Raw genomic sequence first — 17,633 nt, forward strand, 5'->3', positions numbered from 1 at the left:
CAGGTATTTCAGGGAAAGGACCAGGAGCCTCTGGGAACAATGATGCTCCTGGCAGTCCTGCTGGTGCCTTTGCTCGTATGTCGGACTCAATACCACCCCTCCCACCCCCACAGCAGCCTGGAGGTGAGGAGGATGAAGATGACTGGGAGTCATAGATGACATCCATTGAGTAGTAGTGTGAAACTGTTGCTGTCTGAAAAATTTCCATGAAGTTGAAGGAAAGGTCTTTACTGCCTTCACTTTGGTAAAAGTGGGATTATTAAGAATGTGTAAAGGGAGAGCCCAGCTGTTCAGCCATCCAGCCCAGCATCACTAGCCACAGGCTGGAGGGCACCAGCTGCTAGAAGCAGGTGCTCCCCTCTCTGAAGGCAGAGCTTGTGCAGACAATGGGTTTGGACCTACTCAAGAGCCAGGTTACTCACAATGGAAGTTTCTCAGAGGCAGCTGTTTCTTTCCCTGTGGGGCTAATTAACATACAGGGAGCAGGTAACAGCTCTGTGCCATAAGTACTTTCTTCCTTGTGAAGAGCCCAGAGAGGTAGCATCCAACTGCTGGAACTGGAAAAGAAGCAAAGCTCCTGGGATGAGACTTGCTCAGGATGACAGGAGGTACCTGGAACAGCTGAGAGATTATGTGGCTGTTCCTGCTGTTATTGCTGCCCTCCAGCACTGACCCATAACCCAGGAAAGTTAAATTTTAAAAGTTACCGTGAATTCATAAACTTAGGGGTTAAAAACAGCAGAGCAATCCTGTGCTTAGGCATGATCAAAGGAGTGGTGCTGTATTGTGGACCTATCTTTATTCCCCTTGAAAGAATGAGCTGCTTCAATCTAATGACTGCTTGAAGCAAGGCAGAAAGAGGGTCAGAAGAAGTGTTACCCACAGCTGCTCCATTATCACTCTGTATTATTCCAATATGACATAAATTAGTGGCCTGCTAGTTTACAATTCCTGTGAAAAGCTCAGTGATGGCATTGGTCAGTCAGGCCTCCTACACTTGGTGGTTGATGGGAAAAAAACATGTGTTCAGTCAAAATAATTACTCCCCATACTTAAGTGTACTTAAATAATACTTGCCATACTTCAGTGTTTTTACTGAAAATATTTAATCAATTTAAATAAAACCTTAACAGCTGTAAACAAGTAGGTGCCTGCTGTTACTGTCTTCATCTGCCTCAGACCTACAACCAGTTTCCCTCCTGGCTGTGGTGCTGAAGGCTGTCTCACCATCATAGCATTCAGATACTGAACAGAAAACATCCACAAAGGAGGCAGAAGGCAGAGATTTTACGAAGTCTAAGGTACAGAAAAGCAGCAACTTTACCTAGTCTTCAGAGGTGTAAGTCACAATGACAAATACCATCTGTTCTCTGCTCCACATCACAAAGAATCCAACTTGCCTCGATGGAACTGGGAACACACAAAACCAGGCAGTTTGTCCTTGGCCTTACTCTAAAGGGAAGGCTTGAGAAAGGTCCAGATGAGGACAGTGGGGAACAGTGTTGGTAGCAGTACGTAAGACATGATGAGTTCTGACCTTTCTTAACTCAGCAAACGCTGATCCAAAGGCAGGTTTCACCTGGGTCCTCTCCCTGATCCACTGGGGCAGTTTGTTAAAGATGGCAGGGCGTGCGTACCTGTGATCCAGGAGCAGGATGCTGGCAAAGTCCTTCTGATGCCGAATGGCTCTGCCTGCACAAAGGATAAAAACAAAGAATGGCCCAGTCAATTTTTTGTTCTCAGACAAGGAAGATAATGTTCCCATCATCTGTAATGCATCCTTTTTCCTACCCTCCTCCTTCAGTGTATTTCTTATCCCCCAGCCTGTCCAAGGAAGGATGAATTACCTATCGACTGGTTTACTGCCTTCATGCACAGGTTTTCAATCAGCACTCTGCTCGGTGCCTGGCCAGCAGCTCTGGGCTGGAAAAAGGAAATAAGCAAGTCTGAACACAAGGCAGATGTAAATCAAATTGGGAAGTCTTAATGACAAAGTGAGGTAAATACTTTTACCCCTGCAGGGTGAGCGGGTGGCCAGGCAGACCCCAAGCCGAGAGTAAGAAGGAACAGAAGAAAGGCTGCAGTCAGAAAATTATGTTGACTATGCACAGAGCCAACCCAAGATCCCCTTGAAGGCAGAAATTTTGTCCCCAGGAACAGCAACTCCAGTGAGCAATGAGAAGAGACAAATGATCCTAGCAAGCAGCTTCTACCACCTGCTGGGTTGAAGGGTCCTTGCTGCCCTTGGAACTCAAGAATTACCAGCCAGGCCTGGTGGCATTTCCCTCCATCCAACTTCCTCCCTGTGTTTAGAGCTGTTCAGCAGCAGCCTGGAGAAGGCTGGGAAATGAGGGCAAGCTCAAAGAAAATAAAACCTCTAAAGGCAGCTCTGGGATTCGTGTGCTGGGAAGTTAGTACTGTAAGGCAGAATTGAAAGAGATAAGAGGTGTAAGTGACTCTTACCATTGTTTTATCAAGCCAAGTCATTTTTTCCTGGAGTTCTGGAGATCTAATGTTGGGGTAAGGCATTCCCACCATAATCACACACCTGCAAGGGAGGACTGCATTATTCTTAATGTCTCATCCTAGAGCACTTTGCCAATAGACAGATAATTAGAGGTCACTGCACCCCTGAAAGACAGCCAGCCCTGCAAACCAAAAGCAGCAATAAAGCACAGCAGTCTGACAAGCACGTGCTGAACAGAGCTGCAGAGGGATTCAGGGTGCCAAAACAAAGAGATTATCTAGCACAGCAAGCCTAACTGCATTATTCACTGGAAGAGGGGCCTGGCCAGGCAGGTTTTACACCACCCAGCAGACCCTCCTGTTGCTCTAAGCATCAGCTAAGTCACACATTCCCCAGGATTTTCAGTCTATGCAAGTACTGATATGCCCATCATGCTTGGAGTCACAGCCAGAGCTGGCTTTCCAGGGAGCAGTCACCTTACCTTCCCAGGTCATCGGAGAAATTTATCCCTTCACTCATTTTGCCTCCAACTACAGAAAGCAGCAGGGCCCCTGTCATCTGTCCTCCTGGCTGGCTGCAGCGCTGCAGGAGAGGGACCAGCAACTTAAACCAGAGCAGGGAAGATTTCTGTGCTTCAGAAACACTCCCACACCTAGGCTAGAGCCCTCTTTCCTTGTTTAAAGTGCCCTCCTTTGCAGCATTCCCATACCTGCTGGGCTACCACACTCCCACCAGCCTGCCTGGTGCTTACCTTTATGCACTTGGCATATTCCACCAGCACCTGCTCCACCTGGCTGGCTTTCTTAGGCTCCTGAAAGATCTGTCAGGCACAGTTCATCAGTTACAGTAACAGGAAGCAAACAGTTTAACGAAAGAAAATCATTTTATCCCCATGCCATTAAACAGCATATAGAACTGAGGTCACGGAAAGGAAAATTGCCTGAAAAACTAATTTAACCAGTACCTTCCCTCCACCCTGAAAATGCACTACAGCTCTTTTCAGCTGGGCTCTGAAGGGATCTGCAGCTGCTCCTGCCCCTCCAACATTCCCTTTCAGTTTTGGCAGACTTGTTCAATACTGCAGAAGTTACAAGTCATCCAAGAGCTGAGAGGCAGAAAAGCAATGTGCACCTCTTGCACCTATGAATCAAGACTCTCTGGGGTCAGGAGACTCTACAGCTGCAAGATCTTGGAGGACAAGGACAGGACAAATCAATTTGAATCATCAATTTATTCCAAGCATGGCTCCCCTTGCCCAGTGAATAAATAAGCTTTTCATGCAAAGCATAAATAAAGTAATATTTCTTTATGTTATTCTAGAACACCTAATTAGTTACTGAAAACTTCTGCAATTAATTAAGTTGTATTTTTATAAGTGGTCTTCCTTGGCCTAAAACACAAGTAGTCTTCCTAGTAAACAAGACATCCAACATTTATCTTCTCTGTAACATTAAAGAACAGAATGTGTTTTCCTTTGGTTAGCAAGAAGTAATATCAAATTTTACCAGTCAAAATCAGTCTTTCAGTAGAAAAGTAAGTGGCAATTACAAATATAAGCCAAAACTTAACTTATTGAAAAGTAGCTATTTAAGCCTCTGATTTAAATTAACTTTCTCTGTGTAATTTGTATATAACCTCAGTGTGATCTCACCACAGCAACCTCAGGAAAGCCTTGAACCTTCCCTAAGATCTTGTATGTGGGCAGTTGAAAGTCACACTTGCTGCACTTATACCCAATTGCCTTGCTAACACATATCCAATCTGCTGGACACTGCAAAGGCTAAACAAGAACAAACTGGAATTGAAATTTGGAACACACTGTGTGTGATCCAAAGCCTTGGAGGAACCAGGCAGAGCACTGGGACCCTGACAGGACACACCTGAAAGGCACTCGGAATAGTAACTCTACAAACACAGAGAAAATGAAGCACAATGCTTCCACCTAAAAATCTACAGGCTGCCCCATGTGCCAGAATGCCAAGAATCACCAAGGCTGTGAAGTGTCTGCGACTGTGGTAAGTTGATTAGCTTTTGGTAAACAGAAGTCACAGCCAGGTTATATTCTTCTTTCCCCTAGCACATGATCCAAGATCCCTGCAGTGCAGCCTGCACTGCCTGACTTTTAATACCCAGCTTTCAAATACCTGTGAGAATCATTGCAAAGATTTTATATTTGCAGTGAACTCCCTATTTAATGTTTCTCACTGCTCCTTCAACAGGAGTCGCTGCTGCTTGTCTTCCAGTTCTCTACTTCTAGCAGATAGCAAATGCCATTTGTCTTATGAACTGCAGTATTGTATCACTTTACCCAGCCGTTGGCTGTGCTGGTCTGTGCCCAAGGGACACAGATGAGCCTGGGAAAAACAAATTCCCAGTAGGAGCTCAACCTTAACAGCTCCCCTAGCCACAAGAGAACAAACCTGCTGGCTATGGAAAGCAAGGACTGGCTGCCCCCATGGCCACTGCACAGACTGTGCACTTGAAGAATGTATAGCTGCAATCAGTCTCATTTAGATCACAGCTCGGTGCTCAGCCACCCGGGCAGTATCATTTGTTTGTTACTGGAGGGATTAGCTGGATAAACATCCATTCTGCTCTGCTGTGCAGACTATGGGAACAACTTGGAGAGGAATATATATGGAATTGTCTGCTTTTTGACACCTCCATGGAAAGTACCAACTTCCCTGGCTGCACAATCACAATCACAATCACAGTCACAATCACCTTCTTCTTGGCTGATAGGCGGGAGAGCAGCCCTGTCTTCTCCCAGTGTCCATACACCTGCTTCTCATATTCATAGGAGGGGAAGAAGCACACCACACCTCCTGGGATCACATTGCACAGGTTGCAAAGGATTCGACCTGTCTCATCCATCTGCAAGAGAGATGAGAGCATATTGCAGCTGACAGGAGCCCCAGCTAATGCCACTCTAATTCTCTGTTCAATCCCAGGATCACACCTTCCTTATGACATACCTAAGGGGAGGAAAAAGTGTGGGAAATATGCCAAGTCTGTGAGAACTCCCATGGGGAGCTGGGCATCACTAAAAAACTCTTCACTGCTTGGCCTTCTTCCCTAGCCCAGGGTTTCTGTTATGGCTGTGGAGCCATGGTCATTCAGGAAAGGAGGTTTTCCTCAGTGGATGGAAGCTGTCCCATTAAAACAGATGTTGAGAGCTGGTTAGCACATTGGCTGAGATTCAGCAGGGGCAGAGCAGACCTAGTGTCTGGCCTTGGGTGTTTTGGCCTGACACAGGAAGAAGGGCCAAAACACCTGCAGCTGTTCCTGTGGTTTGGGATTTCCCTTGCCATGGCTTTTGCTCAGCCCAGCTCTTAAGCAGAGTGTTCCCTGCTCTGAAATACAAGCATGTGAAGCAAAAAAGATCCAAGAAAGGGAAGAAAGGACAGGCTGACCATCTGAGGCAGGTCTCTGGTCTGGTAAGTGAACTCCAGCTGCTGGTTGGAAGGACCACTGCAGAGGATGATGGGTAAAATATTTTCTGGAGGAATCACATGTCCTGGAGACAAAAACCAGTAGTGAGAGTCAATATCACTGCTGTTGGCACAGCCCACGAGCTGAAGAATTTTAATTGCATTCAAGTGACAGAGGCAAACATTTGCCAAAGTGCCTAAGTCACTCAGCTGCTCCAACTTCCATCCCCTCAGCCCCTGGGAAGAAGGCATGGCACATGCCTGCCAATAGCAGTCAAGACCACAGGGGAAGCTCAGAGTGAAGGGGAACTCACACCCCTTTGCTGCCCTGATTTTTAGGAAAGATGCCACGTTGCTTTGAGTGCTGACAGAACAGTGTTAAAGGCAAACTGCAGCCCTTGCAGCTGCTGAGCCCTCCCTGCCAGCCCGGCACACTCACCACAGGAGAACTCCACAATACGGGCAGGGTCCACGCCAGCACAGCACAGCAGCTGCTCTCGGAAGTCAGCCACCTAAGATCCACAAAAAGACGAGTAAAGTACCCGTGTCCCAAAAATTTCTACACGGGCAGCACCAGCGCTGCTGGTCAAGGGCAGCCGCAGCCCGGGCCACCAGCGGAGCGGCAGCGCCCTCTGCCCGCACACAGCTCTGACTTCGGGCAAACATCCCCGTGGGATCCCCGGCCCTGCAGAGCCACGGAACCATCACGGGGTCCTCCAACTGCTCCCCGTGCTACTTCGGTCACGAGCTCAGCCTGGCTGCTTTCTTTCCAGCCCGGCTCGCAGACAGCAGCACCGACCTCCTGAGAGCCCAGCACAGCTTATTCCTTATTCCCTCACCGGCTGCATGGTGCCCCCAGCAATGATGACAGCACGGCACTCTTCCACAACCTTAGCAAAGTGGACAGCTGGATTCAGCAAGAGGAATTTGAGGCTGCTCTGACCAACTGTGCCTGGGAAAAGGAGAGAAGAGCATTCAGGAGCTAGCTGTGACACATACTCAGGGATATGAAATTCTCCCTCCTGACATGGGCACTCTGGCAGGTCGCCACCTCTCAAAGTAAGGACTTGCTGCTCAACACAGAGAGGGAGCAGCAGGTAATACCAACCTGGAAGTTACCTTCTGCTTCCTAATCTCCCTGGAGCTGTACAACAAGCAGGACAAAAACTGAGATCCAAAATGGGAGCAGACCTCTGCAAACCCTGGCCCCAATGCCCTTGGTTAAAAATTCCCTTGGGGTCATAAGCATCCTCAGACAGACCAAGCCAGCCAGCTTACATCACGGATGGCACAAATGTTGCTGCAGGTTCCCCACAGCCTCTTATATCTTCTCCCTCAGTGCCAGTGAAGCACCCTGCTTGTGACTGACTCATGCCATCTCTCCCCAGCTCACCCTTTCCAGTACCTTGCCTGTTGAGAATGATTCTGCCGTCTTGGTTTGCATTTGTGAGGGCTGAGAGAAATCCTTCAATCTGCATCAGTGGAGAGGCAGTTCGGAGCTGGTCATGCTCAGCCTCCACAGGAGGGCTCTGGGGGGTACCTGCTGGCCCAAAAAGGAAAGGAGAGGCAGGCAACTTAGGCCACCTTCTAAAGACAGGGGCTAAGCACAGAACATGCTCTACAGGAACACAGTATCTGGCCTACATATGCAGGCAGAGAACAAAGACCCATTAAAGGGGAAAACCCAAATTCTGTCTCATTGCTAAATTTAAAAAAATAAAAGAAATATCTGTTTTTTGTGGATGGCACCACTAAGCAGAGCTACTACACACAGTAGCTCAGGTCCCAGAGCCAGCAGGTCACAGAAGTGCAAGGCTTGAGTGCATGTGGTGTGAACATGGAATTAAATAGAACCATTCAGCTTGAAAGGGACCTCACCAATCAAATGAGCAGTTGCCTAGGTTAGCTAGTGAGAGCTGTTAAAAATAACATTAATGCAGGACACCTTCTCCAGTCTCTCACTCTGCAAATCTGCTTCCCCCTTTCCTCAGGCAGACAGATGCAGGTTCCACATCCTCACTCTGCCCACAGATGCACAAGGAGAGGATGCCTGAACTCACCCTCCTTATCAGATCCCTGCTGAAGGGTCAGAAGAAAGTTCTGCAAACCAGCCAGCTTCTGGTTTTCCTTGTTGATCTTCACAGCCGAGGCAGGGCCGCCATATCGTTCCATAAACCCAAAAAGCTGCCGAGCAAAAGCCAGAAAGACTAAGACTACCAACAGCAGGAATCAGAGAAGATAAAGGCAGGTTTGCTGGCCTGCCACAAATTAAGTTCCTTAGTAGATGTTCACAAACCAGCCTAATCAAAATATATCAGCTCCCATTACCTTCCTCCACCCACTGAATCAAAACAAGTCTCTGATGTCTGTTCTTCCAGTGCAATGCAGCCTACCTGGCTGGCAGATTTGAAGCCAAGCAAAACTGGAATACTGTGGTACACCACATTGTATATTTCTTTTCTGGATAAGCAAAAGTTAATCTGCCCACATAGTACTTTTTACAGGAACCATTTTGTTTGCAGAACAGGGTGGAGAACAGCTCCAACCCAGCTGCTGCATCTTCCATCTCAAACTCCAGGTGTGAACAGTATTGAACACTGCAGACAGGGTAAGTACCTTCCTGCTGATGAGGCTCTTCTCACAGTACCGCTGAACCTGTTGAAGGAAGACAGGAAAATTAACTGCCATTCAGCACCTTTTCTCCCATCCTGCTGTCCTTGACCCCTGTCCAGCAAGGCTGTCGCTTCCTGTGCTTTTGGGGAGAGGTGCACAGCTCTTCATGGGTGCTACAAGCCAGACAACAGTTTATTACAACAGCATTCCAGAGTGGAAACACACAGTGTTAAGGTGCTGTGTTTGGAGGTTCAAGGGGGGAGTTAGGTTACTGGAGTAGCAAAATTTTTGCATCCACAGCCCTTACAGTGTAGCTTTGCCTACAGACAGCTAGAAAGCAGATTCTGCCATGTGGGCTTTGGCTCTACTTCCAGCTCTCACACACACTCCAAATAATCTCCAACAAGTCACCACCACCTGTGCCCTATCAGACAATGTTTGCATTACCTTGAAGAGGTTGATATTGTCAGTCTGGCTCTCAAACAGAAAGTCATTGATGGATTTTAGTACTGTCCCTGAAAGAAAAGAGGGAAAAGGGGAAAAGAAATTATTTGCTGCTGCTGGACCTGCACCCCTTACTGCCCACACCCATGTCCCTGACTGATAGCTCCATACCCCAGGAGTTCACTACAGTCTTACCTGTTTGGGAAACTGCCTGACATCCAGGATTCTGGTTCACATTACCTGTAAAGCATGAAACCAATTCAAGTAAGGCTTTAATCTATCTCAGAACTAAGCAGGAAACTAAAGACTGAGCTTGATAGGTACAGTGCACAAAAAAACCCAAGAAGTAACTACATATCTGCAAAACATAACTATACAGACAAAATATCAGCTCCACTCAGTTTTCATTTGCCCTGTAGAGTAGCCCTACATTGTAGAACAAATGTGCTGCTGCATCCTAAGGAACACCACCTACATTCCTTCAGGCAGGAAGTGGCAGGAAGCAGCAGGTAGGGTGGGTGATCAGAAATGCTCACACCCGACATAGTCATCGTGCTGCAAAGACAAAGGGAAGGGACTGCAACACATCCCTCACCCCTCCTCAATGCAGCAGCAGGGAGCTGAGAAGCACAGAGGTTGGCAGACAACTGGGAGGAGGGGGAAAACCTAAGGACACCTACATGCCCAGACACCCAGAACAGGGTTAATTGCTGCCACTCACTGCATTTTATGTCCTAGTGTTTAACACCCACCTCACATCTCACTTTTGCAGCCCCTGTCCCAAAGGGCTGCATTTCCCTGGCATGGAGGAAGTTCTATATGAACTTAGGACATCCCCTCCTCAAGACATACTAAGGTCTAGCAAACAGATCATTGGAGAAAAGGAGCCCTGCAAATTCCTGTGGACGTAAAATCAAAGCAAAGTAGTATTTTCTTACAAAGGAAAGGCACCAGTCAGCAAAGATTAACTCTGCAGATGCATGCTGACACACATAGAGGCCTTACTAACAGGTGACCTAGAGATTTATTTCATGCAGTTCTTTGTGCTACACTGTTATGCATCTGCTACATTCCTGTGTTGGTTTTACTTAAGGAGAAACTCAGCACTCACTTAGCATTTTACATTATCACCACTCCAATTGTATCTCAAAACCACACAGAAAGAGAAGGAAACTGCCTCTACCAACTTACAGTGTCATTTGCTGCTCCTCAGCTAGTGAAACAAAGAGAAGGGTTCAAATAGACACCAGTCAACTTCCCCACACACAAACCAGCCTGAGAAATAAAACTACTATAGGCATCTGAACCTATACATGAGCAACACTTCCCTGCAGTCTCTGCAGAGGAGGAAGGGGGACAGTGTCCTGAGGAAGCACTAACTAACAGAGTTTATCAGTATCCCTGGAGACACAAGAGGTTTTCTTACCTCCCAGCATGGCCACAAACCGCTCCAGCAAATACAGGATCTGCTTAATGTACATCAAGTTCTTTGCCTTCAAACGTTTCCTGTGAAAAAGGAGACACGTTTAGGCCCCAAAACCTCTTCAGGGACTAACTGAAGCAGCTGAGCTGCAGAAACAAGTACATGAATTCTTCTTCATTTTGGAGAGATAGAACTAAGATTTCTTCCAGGTTCATTCTCCCTGCTTGTGATAGGGCAGAGTCTTCTGGATATCCTGCCCAAGGTCATCCCAAAGCACTTACCCATGCTTCCCACACTGTTCCTACCATTGCACTTCTCCTTGCATATTAATTTTAGTTGGTTATTACAATGGCAGTGATGCCTCAAGACCCTGTTGCAATAATGCTCCAAAATTTCAGAGTTATTAGCATTGAACACAACAATCAGCCTCTGCAAGATGCACAGCCAAAACCCACATACAACTTCCTCCTCACAGCTTCCTGCTTCTACCATAATGCCAGTCAGCACATGAAAGACTAAGAGAGAGACATAAAAGACTGAATCTTTTGAAACTCTGCATCACAAAGCAGAAGTGATTAGAGGAAGTGATTAGGGAAAGGAACTGAGTGTATAAGGAGAAAAGAGAATCCTCTGGGTATCCCCTTCTTGCTGCTTAACACCATCCCCAGGAGTCTAACTTAGATTCTAGAGAGAGATAATGAACCAAGTGTCTTTTCATCTGCAGAACTCTTAATACAGTAACTTTCCACTGGGGAAAAGCAAGAAAGACCCTGCAGCCACAAGGCAAGCCAAGGCATCCACAGAGACCTGGCCTCTGCTGGGCTGTTTCCCCCAAGATCCTCACCTGTATCGTTCCATGTACTGCGACAGCTGGGAGTGGGCACAGCACAGCTACACAAACAGAAAGCAGAAGCTGTTGTTATAAATGAGAAAAGCAAGGGCGCTGCTGGAAGCAGAGCCCTCTCTCCATTAGCAGGCCAGGCTGTGACTCACCTGAGAGCCGCTGACCTCGGCACTGTGGATACAGGTGATGGTGTCTATGAGGTTGTGAGCCTCGTCAATGATCACAACCTGGTCCTTCAGCTTGATCCCAGCAGCATTCCTGGTAGGTTCATGCAAAAGCATCTGATAGGGCAGCACCACCAGCTACAGGAGAAGCACACGCTGCCCTGATTCCAGCTCTCATCCTTACAAACTTAAAGCATTCTACAACCACTCATTAACAGCTCGTATCAGAGGGCCATGCAGAATTCAGCCAAGTGACTTACTCTTATTATGGGAAAGGTAGGAACAAAACCAGGAGCACATGCCTGAGAGGGGCACATATGCAAATATGCTACAATTGCATATGGGCTCAAGTTACCTTCCAAATCTCCTCTGGAGCACTGAAAGCATGTCTTCAGAGAGAACCCAGCAAGGAAGAGTGGTGTAAGAGCTAAGAGTACACCTCACAGTACTGCTTCACACTTGCTGAACTGTTTGAGTATTTCAAAATGCTGAGACATACAGCATTCTTATGAACTTTTGATGGGAATTCTCATTTTCTCTGAGCAAAACTACAGCTGACAGAAACACAGCCTGTTTACAGACTCCCCCAGTCTAAGTAACAGTACTAGAGGGAGCAGGCCATCAGTTAATTCTTAGAGTGCCTGGCATTAATGCCACTAAAACTGTTATGCCTTACCTGAGCAGCAGGGATGGCGAATCGACTCCCATAATATGGGCAGGCTTTGGTCTCTCTTCCCAAGGACACCAACTGCTCAATATCCTTCACTTCCACTAGAACTTCATCACGGAGAAACTGCATTTGCTCATAGGAATAAAATGGGCACACGGTGCGACTCACACGTCTCTTCTTCCCCTCATTCTCCTCATCACTCTTCTTTTCTAACAGCAGGAATCAAAAGAAAGCTATAGGCTACAACAACCACTTTGCAGAACCTCCTGGATTTCAAAGCAAGCTTTGTCCTGTGTATTCCTGACCTCTCACCTATTTAAAAATTATTCAGCAGTAACATTTCCATCTCAACAGTGAACACTACTCTTGCCAGTTAGATTTACCATGTGACATCTTTCAGCATTCCTAGTACTGAGTTAACAAACACAAGTATCTTTCCATGCAGAAGTCCTGACCAGCTTAAGACACTCAGAAAATTCATCTTGATCTCAGCACAGCCTGGAGATCAAGAAAAGCACCAAGGATTCCTGTTCCTCCAAGCTCCTACCACTGTTGCTAGAACTGACTGGCAGTGCCCACTGTCTCCACACTCTCGTGATACCTTTATCAGGAACTGCTTCCCCAGGCTGGGAGCATTCCTACCATGTTTGTTCTTTTGCATCTCCATGCAGCGGTCATTGATGAGCTGGAGAGCACCCAGGCGCCGCACCTCCTCATTCACACACAGATTCTGCCACGGGCAAAGAGAGGAAGAGGAAGGGAGTCAATTCACAGCTGAGTGCTCCCCTGTGCACCCTCTGTTGTAAAACAAAACATTTTCTTTAAAGCAATCTCAGGCCGGATTCCAAAAAGGAAAAGTCTACCAGTCAGATATTGTACATACCAACTGCCACAAACATGCTTGAAACACACAGAAACTTAGAAAAAAATGAGAAAAAGAGGGCTCACTGCTACACAGCAGCTTCTAAAAAATGCTGCCAGAAGTACTAGTTTACTAAGAGAAGCACCTTCTCAATGACTCAGACATCTTAATACTCCAAATTAGAAAAGGTAAAACATATTATTGTGTTTACATCAAAGGGCAAATGTCCAAAACAGAGTTCACAGAAAAACGTACATCACACAGATGTGCTGTGACTCATGGCTGCCTTAGTTTTTCAACAGGAGACTCAGCCAGTCCCCAAGGTGACTTCTGTGGCACCAGATCCACACAGCTCCTGGGTTCTCCATGTGTTCTGGCTCCCTTGAGAACACCACCACGTACCTGCCTGGATCCCAAGGAGACCAGACGTGTGTCTTTGCCAAAAGGACTTTTCTGCACCTCGCGCACAAACTGGGACAGCTGGGAGTGAGTGCGGCTGCAGTAGTAGATCTGCAGTGAAGAAGAACAAAGGGAAGACAAGAAGAACATGGAAGCCAACCCCTACCTGTGACCAATCCTATAAGGAAGCAGCCAAGCAACAAGGTTCACCTTGCTCAAACCTTCAAAAGCACAAGGGAAGGCACATGTTTGAATGTCATCTTAAAACTTCTGAGGCCAAAAGTCCCATCTTTGTTTTCTCCTCTGCATTTTCCTTTGTTTCCATGTAATTTTTCTAAGGTCTCTATAAAACAGGGACTCACCATGGGAGAGTAATAAAAAACTATTTATTGCTGCGTGCTTTTACAGCAAGCCACAGCAAAAACTAAGCAGTGCTAGCACAGCAAGCTGCTTAGGCAGGCAGTGTAGTGCAGGAGATGAGCACAGCAGAACTAGCTGTCTCTACCAACAAACCTGTCAGGTTTTGGAAGCTACTTCCTAAATCCTTCTGTACTGCCTAACTATTGGAAAGGTGCAAGGAAGCCATAGTTCTGCTCACTCCTACACTATTCCATGAAGTGGTACTATTTAATTTCCTCATCTCACCTTAGTCACATGCTCCTCTTCCAAATCATCATCATCATCTTCTTCCAGCCTAAGAAAAGAGAAAGCTCAAATAGTTTCCTTTCAGCAGACCACCTTTCAGCATTTGATTCAGTAAGAATCAAATGATGCTCCACCACAAGAGTGAGGTCTCAAGAGAGATGATTAAGTCATCTCACAAAGGGCCTCAGAACTCATCTCAGGTGGTAAAAGAAAAATGAACTTTTTAAGAACAGTGTAAATGTGTATAATCAAGTCAAGCCTTTCTCTTTAAAGGAAAAATCTTTCCTGGGCTGTGCCTCTTCAAAGTTCAAGATTCTTTTTGTTCAGGGGCCTCTAAGACTCAGGCCTAAGCTAATTAGTGCTATACTATTCTTTGGTGAGCTTATTTATTTTTGTAAAGCTTTTCCATTAAAAGCAATTTACCACCCTGCAGATATTGAGTAAAGAAAGGCTTCAGGAAAGCATTCAGCTGCCATAGAGCTCCTCAAAAGCAATAGAGTTCAATGTTTGATAAACTAACTACATATAAAAAAAGAAGTTAAGTGTTCTTCAATTTTTAAGAAAGAAGGATCTGTCTAGATACTAATTAGTAAATTTGCTACTTAAATGTGTTTGACTTTTTGTGCTGAAGTATGGCTTTTGGCTTTCTGCATAAAGCAAATGCATGAGAGAGAAAAGTGTGCATGGGGTTTTCATGACAAAGCTCTGTCTTCAGAAATGTGAACATCTCTGCTTTAGAGTATCAAAAGATGCCAGTGCTAATCTGCAGAACTGACAGCTTCCTCTGGTGTCCTGAGTTCCATTCTGCTTTTCTAATGCAAGGAACTTGATCTCAAGTCATTCACTCAGCATCCAGAGGCACTCTTTGGGAACCTGGGCATGGGTAAAGGCAGGACACTGCCACACATTTTAAGACACACTTTCTCAGAAAACACTTCAATTCACTCAGATCAGTCTAACAAAAGTTTACAAAAAACCAAAACAAACCAAACTAAAATCTCCTCAAAACAACCAGTTAAATAAAACCCCAGAACAACCACCACCTTACACTGTCTGAACAGGTGAGAAACACTTTTCAATAAAATCTGCACATCTGCTTTAATCAGGGCAAGACAAAAATTAGACAGAAGATGTTCCCTTAGCATGGAATCCCCTCAGCCCCTGTCCTTACCCAGATACCACCTTCTTTTCATCATCACTCTCATATTCAGCAAGAATCAGCTCCTCCTCGTTGTGATCCAGCTGGTCTAGACCACCCTCTCCAGCTCCCTGTGAAAGAGCCTCCTTGCTGAGCTGAAGAAGGCGCTTTGCCTCATCCTCCTCACATCTCTGGAAGAACACAAAGGCACAGTATTTCCTATATAAAAAGAGTAGCACAGGGGTTCTTTATGGCATGGACAGGTCAGAAGACAGCACAGTCTCTCCCAGAAGGCTGAAGCTGTTCAGCCCCACAGAAGGCAGCTGTTCCCAACAACCAAACACTTGCCCACATAGATGGTTATGGAGGGGAGACACAAAGGACCTTCTCTGCAAAAGGCCTGCTGAACTAATAGACCCTCAATGAAATGTTCATGTAAATCCAGTATTACTTGCTTAAAGTGGCCCATAAAAGATACCTGCCTGAGATTAAATAGTGTGTAAATAAACCTGAGCAAACATATAAGGACATAATCAAACACTCTGTGCGCATTTAACTCAAAGCTCAGCATTGGGTTTAGAACAAGACTTCTCTTGCTGTTTTTTCTCCAGTAGTGTGATTGTTACTCTAACACAAGTCTAGCTCTCTACAAAAATTCAATTAAACTGTTGAAGAACAGTTTTCTGATTAACTTTTGTGTCACGACAAAGAAAAGTTCATTTTTTCCATCTCAAAACAGTATCTTCCAATGTCAATGAGTGTTTTACTACTATGGCATTATACAGAAAATACAGTTAGCAAGCACTACAGAAAAGATGAATCAGTCACTTCCAAATCTCCATAATATTTCTCTCATGTGTTTTCTTGCTTTTCATCCTCTTTTAAGAGACAAGTTCTTTGTTCCATTTGTTTTTTATTTGTCATTCTTTACTATTCCTGTCATATCCTTTTGACAGGAGTTGACCAAAACATTACAGAGTGTTTGAAATTGAGCACACTAGAAATTAATAGCCTGACAGCCTAATAAATCTGTCTATTTGGGGACCTGAGCTGAGTATTTCTGGGAAGTTTGACTCATATAATCAAAAAGCATCAGAAGCACTGAAGCCAGTTTATGCATCTAAATGAGAGGAAATATATCTGTGAACTTTAATACCATTTTTATTGCAGAAGTACAGACTGTTCACACATGCTCATAAAACAGAGATCTTCCCAAAAAAAGCCTCAGAATATTAAAAGCTTTTAAAAGAAAAGCAGGGTCAGAAGGCAATCGGAACACACATCATTTCTGCCAACACACAAAAACCATCATAGCAAATTATCAATGCACAAATTGTTTTTCACATATGTACTTTTCAAAGAAATTATAACAAATAATTTCAGATAACCGATTTCAGAAACCTCACACAAAGAGCTCCTCAAACAGGTGGGTTGGAAAAGTCAGTGTGAAGTCACACATAAGCGAGTATGAACAACACTGAAGGTAACCAAAAGGGAAAGGTCTGATCTTTATGGAATAACTCACCTTCCTCTTTGCTGCGTATTTTAACTTCACATTGTGCCGAATTTTCTCAAGATTATCTTCTCGCTTTTTCCTTCTGATGTGTTCTTCCTACAAAAAAGGCAGAGTGTAGGCAGGCAGGATGAAGTGGATTTAGTCCTCAACCCTTGGTATTACTAGTTATGCTCTGGGCATAGAAAAACAAAATTGCCAGTACAGCAAGTGCTCGCCTACTGAGTGTTACTCCGCTCAAAGCACGATAGTTTCTTGTCCTGGGCAACCTGCAGGCAAAGACACACCACCACCAAACCTGGCCCACGTTTTTTCCATTCATTCCCCAGGATACAGGAACAGTTTGCCCAGAGAGGTGGTGGAGTTCTCTTCCCGGGAGATGCTAAAAAGCCTCCGGCTGGAGCAGAGAGGCTGTTCCAGGTGACCCCCGGGTCCCTTCCAGCCCCAGCCATTCTGTGCCTACACGGTATCAGCCCTCCCGACCCTTTCCTCCTTATTTCACGCGTCCTGTACACACGAACCTTCAGCCTGTTCACCCTGTCCCGCTCCTCTTTGCTGTGGACGAAGGCCGTGACCCAGTCCGGCTGTCCGGCCGTGTCCTGCTGCGGGGCCAGCCCGTCCTGCCCGAGGGCCAGCAGCCGCTCCTCCTCCTGCCGCCGCTGCTCCTGCCAGTCCCGGAGCCACGACAGGGCCCCGCAGATGAGGCTCAGCGATTTTCCCTGGCACGGAGAGCCAACACGGTGAAGAGCGCTGCCGCCACCGCCCGGCCCCAGCCTCGGCCCCGCCGCCTCACCGTGCCCGTGGGGCTCTCGAAGATGCCAACCCGGCCGGCCTCCAGAGCACCGTACAGCGCCTCCATGAACTGCTCCTGGATGCGGTACGGAGCGTAGGGGAACGGGAACCGGCCTGGTGTGGGGCCCGCCGCCGCCGCCCCGCTGTTCTCCATCCCGCCGTCCTCCGTCCCGCCGCTCTCCGTTCCCTCCCTCTCCATCCCGCTGTTCTCCATCCCGCGGTTCTCCA

The 17,633-nt window shown here is 46.3% G+C and overlaps 2 protein-coding genes across 7 annotated transcripts in view; one reads left to right on the forward strand and one right to left on the reverse strand.

Annotated features, from left to right (window-relative positions):
• WASHC1 (WASH complex subunit 1) overlaps positions 1 to 1,143 on the forward strand; it is a 39,241-nt gene extending 38,098 nt beyond the window's left edge. For all 4 annotated transcript variants that reach the window (XM_088164666.1, XM_088164668.1, XM_088164667.1 and 1 more), the window contains one exon: positions 4 to 1,143. In XM_088164666.1, coding sequence (XP_088020792.1) covers positions 4 to 155 — 152 coding nt within the window. In that variant the 3' untranslated portion in view covers positions 156 to 1,143. The remainder of the gene's footprint in view (positions 1 to 3) is intronic.
• On the reverse strand, positions 1,088 to 17,583 carry DDX11 (DEAD/H-box helicase 11). Of its 3 annotated transcripts, XM_088164665.1 has the most exons (26): positions 17,407 to 17,583; positions 17,135 to 17,332; positions 16,626 to 16,712; positions 15,134 to 15,291; positions 13,963 to 14,011; positions 13,321 to 13,428; positions 12,699 to 12,786; positions 12,063 to 12,265; positions 11,372 to 11,524; positions 11,223 to 11,269; positions 10,382 to 10,461; positions 9,151 to 9,195; positions 8,959 to 9,026; positions 8,515 to 8,553; positions 7,959 to 8,082; positions 7,304 to 7,441; positions 6,738 to 6,850; positions 6,338 to 6,410; positions 5,881 to 5,984; positions 5,192 to 5,341; positions 3,219 to 3,287; positions 2,949 to 3,049; positions 2,464 to 2,548; positions 1,848 to 1,923; positions 1,538 to 1,692; positions 1,088 to 1,410 (listed from the first exon to the last, which is right to left on the reverse strand). In XM_088164665.1, the coding sequence occupies exons 1-26, from the start codon at positions 17,557 to 17,559 to the stop codon at positions 1,381 to 1,383; spliced, it is 2,694 nt and encodes an 897-aa protein (XP_088020791.1). In that variant the 5' UTR covers positions 17,560 to 17,583; the 3' UTR covers positions 1,088 to 1,380. The 3 variants fall into 3 exon arrangements, with proteins under 3 accessions (XP_088020791.1, XP_014725462.2, XP_088020790.1); XM_014869976.2 differs by having other exon boundaries at positions 1,088 to 1,692; positions 7,304 to 7,438; XM_088164664.1 differs by having other exon boundaries at positions 1,088 to 1,692.
• Between the last annotated feature and the right edge of the window lie 50 nt (positions 17,584 to 17,633).

This window comes from Sturnus vulgaris, chromosome 5 (assembly GCF_052056855.1).
Source record: "Sturnus vulgaris isolate bStuVul1 chromosome 5, bStuVul1.hap1, whole genome shotgun sequence".
Lineage (NCBI taxonomy): Eukaryota > Metazoa > Chordata > Aves > Passeriformes > Sturnidae > Sturnus > Sturnus vulgaris.

Bases quoted from the DNA above. Each gene is read 5' to 3' on its own strand.
- DDX11 (XM_088164664.1), bottom strand. From the start codon at position 17,559: ATGGAGAACAGCGGGGCGGCGGCGGCGGGCCCCACACCAGGCCGGTTC. The intron at 12,787-13,320 runs GTACGTGGTGGT...TGCCCGTGGCAG, and splicing joins TCTCCTTGGGATCCAGGCAG to AATCTGTGTGTGAATGAGGA. The intron at 10,462-11,222 runs GTGAGGATCTTG...CCTTTTTCACAG, and splicing joins CAGTACATGGAACGATACAG to GAAACGTTTGAAGGCAAAGA.